Genomic DNA, 6,321 nt, shown 5'->3' on the forward strand with positions numbered 1-6,321 from the left:
GACACTTTCATCGAGTTTGAACTCGAGACTTCACAACTGTACATATGTTAAATTTTAGGTGATGCATATCACTAGATTAAATAATACATTTTATCAACTATTTTTTTTTATTACCTTTCTAAAAAAAAACTATACCTAAAAGTATATAGTAAAGAGAGATATCTCCGCTCATATGATTTTACCTTATTGATGAATTAATTGCTACAATTACAGTGAGATATCCAAAATTATAACATAAGAGAAATATTTTTATAATTTTACTATTTAAATTGTTTTGAAATGTTTTATTTTTTTCTTAATTTTTTAATACTTTTTCTTGATTTGTGTTTGAAAAAGACCGGTCAATATTTCTTTTTTAATATTCTAAACAAAAATAAAATCCAACATATATGTTCAATTTTCTATGGAAAAGTTTTTTTTTTTTTGAAATAAAGTTAATAATTAAACTTGTTTAAGAAAAAGTCTACATTTATGCTACTGAAAATATTTTTCAAAATATATTATGTAAATTTATTCAAGCTATTGCTTTTTTTGATTCTATACTAAACCAAAACAATCCAAATTAATTGAAAATTAATGAAAAAGAATATCCGATCCTACTTATTGCTCATGTAATGCTTCCTCTAATTAACTACATGATCAGAAAAAACAAAATAATAATTGATCCTCTCATGACAACTACTAAAAAAAAGTTAATTATTAAATTAATTAATATATATAATGTAGTATATATGAATATCACAGGGTGTCACCTAAGTTAGCTGGCCACTCATTTTTATATTCATTCATATATATTATTTTATTTTCTCTTCTCATTTTCATCTCCCTTCCATTTTCTCAAGAACTTCAAGAGAGAATCAATTCCTCATCATTGGAATTGTTTACTCTTTCAATTCCTACCTTCTCATTGATTTCAACAAACAAAATATTTTTCTTTTTTTTTTTTTCTTTCTTTCTTATTGGTTAAGGTTATGCTGAAAAATTGGTATAGACCCATCAATATTTTCAGCCACATTTTGCTGTAAAGATCTTTGCTTTGAGGTTTTGTAAATTAAATTTTTGTTAGGTTGGATTTGTTTTTCCTACTAAAGTTATTGATTCTTCTGATAAAAAAAAAGTGTTCAGTTTTTTGTTTTTTTTCTCTCTCTCTCTCTCTCTCTTTGAACCTCAAAATCTTGTTTTTTTCTCTCTCTTGTAATTGTGGACTTGTGGAATGCTGGGGTCAGAGGTTTCTGTAACATGTTCTAGCAGCCTTTTGGTGAATTGGGTCGGTGAATTTTCTGTCAAGTTTTGTATAGAATCAGTTTCCACAGAGATCTAACCCTCTTTCTCTCTCTCTGACTCTTTCTCTCTCTAAATAGTTCATAGTTCATACCACTTTTGTTGCATAGTTGTGAAAGTGAAAGAAGATGTTGAGGATGAGGAATAATCATAATCATGGTAATAAGACAAATGGTGTTTCTTCACCTATAAGCTCAGGTGGTTGCAGAGCTGAACCGGGTTCAAATGAATGGGAGATGAGGCCAGGTGGAATGTTGGTTCAAACAAGAACCACTGATTCAAATCGTAACCCTGCTTTGGTTCCTACAATTAGAGTTAGGGTCAAGTTTGGTTCAATTTATCATGAACTCAATATTAGTTCACAAGCCACATTTGGTAAATCTTTTCACATTTCTTTTATCTATTTTTTTGTTTGTCTTAATCTTCCGCTATGGAGCACGGACACTCCTCGGATTAGGCGTGTTCCGGTGTCGAACACGTGTCGTGTCTGATACCGACACGACACTGATACTTGTAATTACACTAAATTATGTGATTTTTTTTCTTCAAATTATTAGCTATGTTAGCGTGTCAGTGTCCGTATCCGTGCCCGTATCCGTATTTCATTCCGGTTTTCGATAAAAAGACTCATGTAATTCGGAGTTCGGTTGAAAGTTGAGTAAACCTGAGTCAGGATTTAAACTCGAATTCTTATGATTTAGCTCATTTATTTGAGTTTTGTTTCTATTTATAGTTAATTTGTTTACCATGTAATTTCTCTTCTTTTGATGTTCTTTTTAATTTTCTCTTCCTTATTCTTTGTATTTTTTTAAAGTTGTGTTTTGGTGACATTGGTTGGTGTTGCAGGGGATTTGAAGAAAATGTTGTCAGGACCAACTGGTTTACATCATCAAGATCAAAAGTTGTTTTACAAAGACAAAGAGAGGGATTCTAAGGCTTTTCTTGATGTAGTTGGTGTAAAGGACAAATCTAAACTAGTTCTTGTGGAAGATCCTATTAGTCAAGAGAAAAGGATTTTGGAATTGAGGAAGAATGCTAAGATGGAGAAAGCTGCAAAATCTATCTCACAAATTAGCTTGGAAGTAGATAGGCTTGCCGGACGGGTACGTGTTTACGTTTGAGTGAATCATCAATTTAATCATGAGATTGTATGAAAAATACAATTTGATCTTTTGCATTAGTTTTTTGCGAAATTTATATGTTTTCGTCTGAGTGAATTATCAATTTAGTCTTTAAACTTTACGAGTCATGCAATTCGGTCTATTGCAATTCGGTCTATTGCATATTAGCCCCTCATTGACAAATAATTTGATAGGAAATTTTTTTAATTTTATAATTTTTTAAAATTTTAATAATTTTGAGCTAAATTGTATGAATTCTACTATTTGATGAATAAATTGGTGATTGACTTGTTTTGAAGTTCTAGTATTTTTTATTTTTTTTTTGCATTTTCATTTTCAAACAATTATATGAGTGAGGTTGGTTTGTATTAAATGCTTGAGTAGTAGTTGAGAATTGAGTACTAATTAGTTACTGGAATTGATTAGGTATCTGCTTTTGAATCAATAATTAGCAAAGGTGGGAAAGTTGTAGAATCAGATATGCTTGGTCTTATTGAGCTATTGATGAATCAATTGCTTAAATTGGATGGTATAATTGCTGATGGTGATGTCAAATTGCAAAGGAAAATGCAGGTAACATTTTATGCATTTTCTACTTGCCTTAATTTTATTTTTACATTTTGGTAAATAGGAGTAATCACTTTTATCATTGAATGTATATGATGTTTTCATTATAGTTTTTTTTTTTTTTTTTTCCGGGTTCGAACCTCATAACTTGGATATATTATGTATTGTCCCTATCAACTAACCTAAGCTCACAAGGACAATTTTGATTATAGTTTGCGAATGTATCAAAATTACAAGATTACATTTGACTTTTTTGATTCATGCATAAATGATGTATTTGATCTATATTCTAGACAAGATATATCAATTACTAATGATATTAAATATATTTTTGTAATTTCGAGATATTCAGAGACCAGTGATATTACGTCACATTTAGCGACCAAAATAACTGTTTATTTTGTCTTTGGCTATTTTGTTGTTTACTTGTTCATTAATTTTATGGGTTTTCCAATTTGAAACTTTTTGAAGGTAAGGAGAGTTCAAAAGTATGTTGAAACATTGGATATGCTAAAAGCTAAGAATTCTATGACAAATAGCAATGATGTTAATGCTCAAGTGCAACCTCAACAAAAGCATTCAAATGGGAAAAGATTGGAAACAATTCAAGAACAACCACAACAAATTCATTCAAATGGATATCATGGGTCAATAGTACCAATTCAAGAACAACAACAAGAACAACCTAGAAAAAACCCAAATGAGCTTTCACTTGTATTTCAGGAACAACAACAACACCAACCCTCAGGAGTTGTAGTTACTACAAAATGGGAGACATTTGATTCTACCCCACCATTAATCACATTTCCATCTACATCCACAACTACTCCTTCAATGACCAATAATAATTCAGGTCCTCCTAAGTTCAGTTGGGAATTCTTTGAGTGATAAATTACCATGCCACATGTATAAAATTGTGTGGATGTGATGATTTGGGTTTGTATTCCACTTGGAGTGTTATATGTTTTACATTCTTTTGTGTATTTAGATTTGTTTAGTAACCCCTATAATATGTCATTTAAATGAAAAATAAATGGGGTTGCTATGATAGTGAGTATCATAAAAAAGTTACTTTTATGTGATTATTATGGTGTCTTCCGAATTCATCTACCAAATGTTTGGGCATATTTTTGATGATATATAAAATTGTGTGTATCTGTAGCTTTGAATTATCACTATTACTTTTGTCATCTTATCACACGCCCTATAAATTTTATAAAAATGTTGATGAAATTTCGGATTATAAAATCTGAACACATCCAAACTATGTTCGGATTTTAGAATCGAAAATATGTTTATGTATAATCAACAATAAGAATCTCTCTTATTTCAGTAGTTTTGAATTTTGATTTTTAAAACAACAAAAAAAAAACAAAGTAAAAAATGATAAAAAATTTGTAAAATAAAATCATAAAAATATATAAATACAACAAACAATTTCTAAAAATCCAATAAAAAATTAAAAAATATTAAAAATTGGTCTAAACGATTGAATTTACAGGAGTCTTGATCCTTGATTTTTTTTTCTTCTGATTTTGTGGGGAAGTTTCAGAGCACATCGGAGTAATAATTCTAATGGGCATGTCACACTTCGTTTTCAAATTTTCTTAAATAGAAATATAAAACTATTTAAAATAACCTTCATCAATAATATCATTAATCTGCAGCGGAATAATTGAATTTAAGCAACAACATCAACTGTTTTAAACTTCCAAAAACATCTTGGCATAAAAAGCCTCAACCAGAATAATCCAACAATTAAAGGGCTACAACAGCATTATCCAAAATTTGATACATAGGAATGAAAGAAAACAATAAAATCCCATCCCACGTATCAGAGCCATAGACACTTTGAGCCACCACCTATTACTCGGGATCACCTGCAAGTTACCCATAGGAAGGACAACATTTCCAAGCAGAAGGGGTGAGATTCTCAATCAATAAAAATAACATATAATAACATTAATTGAAAATCTAACACCTTACAATATCAATGATTATTCAATAAGCATAAGTATTTCATAAATCAACAACAATCATCCATGATAGAATTCAATCAACAATGCAGTTCATCTTATGACACGACATCCCCCCTAATACTCCTCAATAAATGCAAATATGCATGTGGTACCATAATCCAGGGCCGTGACCCACACCGCTATCGAATGGTTAAAGCATTCTCAACAGGACCTAAGTCCTCACCGCTCCACACCGCTTTGAACAACTAGTGTTCCACCGCTTTGAACGACAAGGCGTTCCAGAGCCGAAGCTCTCCCACTTGATGTTTATGCAACTACCCAACCTGTGTATATCTACATACAACTCAACTACTACATATATTTCATATGACTTAATACTCCACAACTCGACAACTCAGAACATACACAATTATTTATAATTATGCACATACATCAATCACATTCCTCATGATATACATATATACGTATTCACTTATTTACATACACAATCAACACCAACATTTACTAATACCAATCAATCCAATCACCGGCTTGTTCTAATAGGCTTCTGCTACCTACACCAAGGTTATACTAGTTAAAGAGGAAGTTATATAATGCTCAAGAAGTCCCCTCATGCACTAAGTAATAGTTCAGAAAAGGCTGACTAAGACTCACTTCGCTTAAGCGACCAACTTACAGTAGGTCTGGGTTCAGTTCGCTTACGGGTCGCTCACGGTTCGCTTGAGCGAACTTTGGACAGAATCAAAATGGTTTTTCGCTCACGGGGTCGCTTACCATTCGCTTAAGCGAATTCTTGGCAGAACCAAACTTAATTTTCGCTTACCAGTTCGCTCACGGTTCGCTTAAGCGAACGGGTAGAATCGCATTCTGGGCAGTTACCTTGAATGCTCACTTAAGCGACGGATGCTTCGCTTAAGCCATCAATCATCTGGGCAGTGCAAAACCTACGGTTTCAGACCTCTTCTCACTCCAAAAACCCAATTTTAATCCCCCAATCACCCAAAATGTTTTCCAGCAGATGTACACAGGTCCTATATACAACTAAGCATCTAAGGAAACACCAAAACAGCCGTTAACAGCAACAATCACAGATCATTCCACCATCATACACAAATTCATCAATTCATCCAATCACTCATAAATTCCAAATCAGTTTACGATCACAGCAACAACAAGATTAAGTTTATATTCTGAACATTATATTACAAATAGAATTAACATGATCATTACCCATTTCTCTTCATAATCATCATCAAACCCTAACCCTCAATTTATTTTCCAAAACTATGCAATTAGGTCAATTTCAGGAATTATAAATTATGATTATTGAGAGATAGTCTCACCCTTACCTTAGTTTTGCAGAAATTAGACAG

General features: G+C 31.8%; 1 protein-coding gene across 1 annotated transcript; it reads left to right on the plus strand.

The window, feature by feature from the left end:
* The first annotated feature begins 761 nt into the window (after positions 1 to 761).
* LOC25480207 (BAG family molecular chaperone regulator 3) lies at positions 762 to 4,144 on the plus strand. Its single transcript, XM_013587350.3, has 4 exons — positions 762 to 1,656; positions 2,128 to 2,384; positions 2,829 to 2,975; positions 3,441 to 4,144. Exons 1-4 carry the CDS (start codon positions 1,410 to 1,412, stop codon positions 3,855 to 3,857), a joined length of 1,068 nt encoding a protein of 355 aa, XP_013442804.1. The 5' UTR covers positions 762 to 1,409; the 3' UTR covers positions 3,858 to 4,144.
* The last annotated feature ends 2,177 nt before the right edge of the window (positions 4,145 to 6,321 follow it).

Source organism: Medicago truncatula, chromosome 6 (assembly GCF_003473485.1).
Source record: "Medicago truncatula cultivar Jemalong A17 chromosome 6, MtrunA17r5.0-ANR, whole genome shotgun sequence".
NCBI lineage: Eukaryota > Viridiplantae > Streptophyta > Magnoliopsida > Fabales > Fabaceae > Medicago > Medicago truncatula.

Excerpts from the sequence above, each read along its gene's own strand:
- LOC25480207 (XM_013587350.3), top strand. The coding sequence starts at position 1,410 with ATGTTGAGGATGAGGAATAATCATAATCATGGTAATAAGACAAATGGT. Across the intron at positions 1,657-2,127 it reads TAGTTCACAAGCCACATTTG|GGGATTTGAAGAAAATGTTG; the intron begins GTAAATCTTTTC and ends TTGGTGTTGCAG. Across the intron at positions 2,976-3,440 it reads AATTGCAAAGGAAAATGCAG|GTAAGGAGAGTTCAAAAGTA; the intron begins GTAACATTTTAT and ends AACTTTTTGAAG.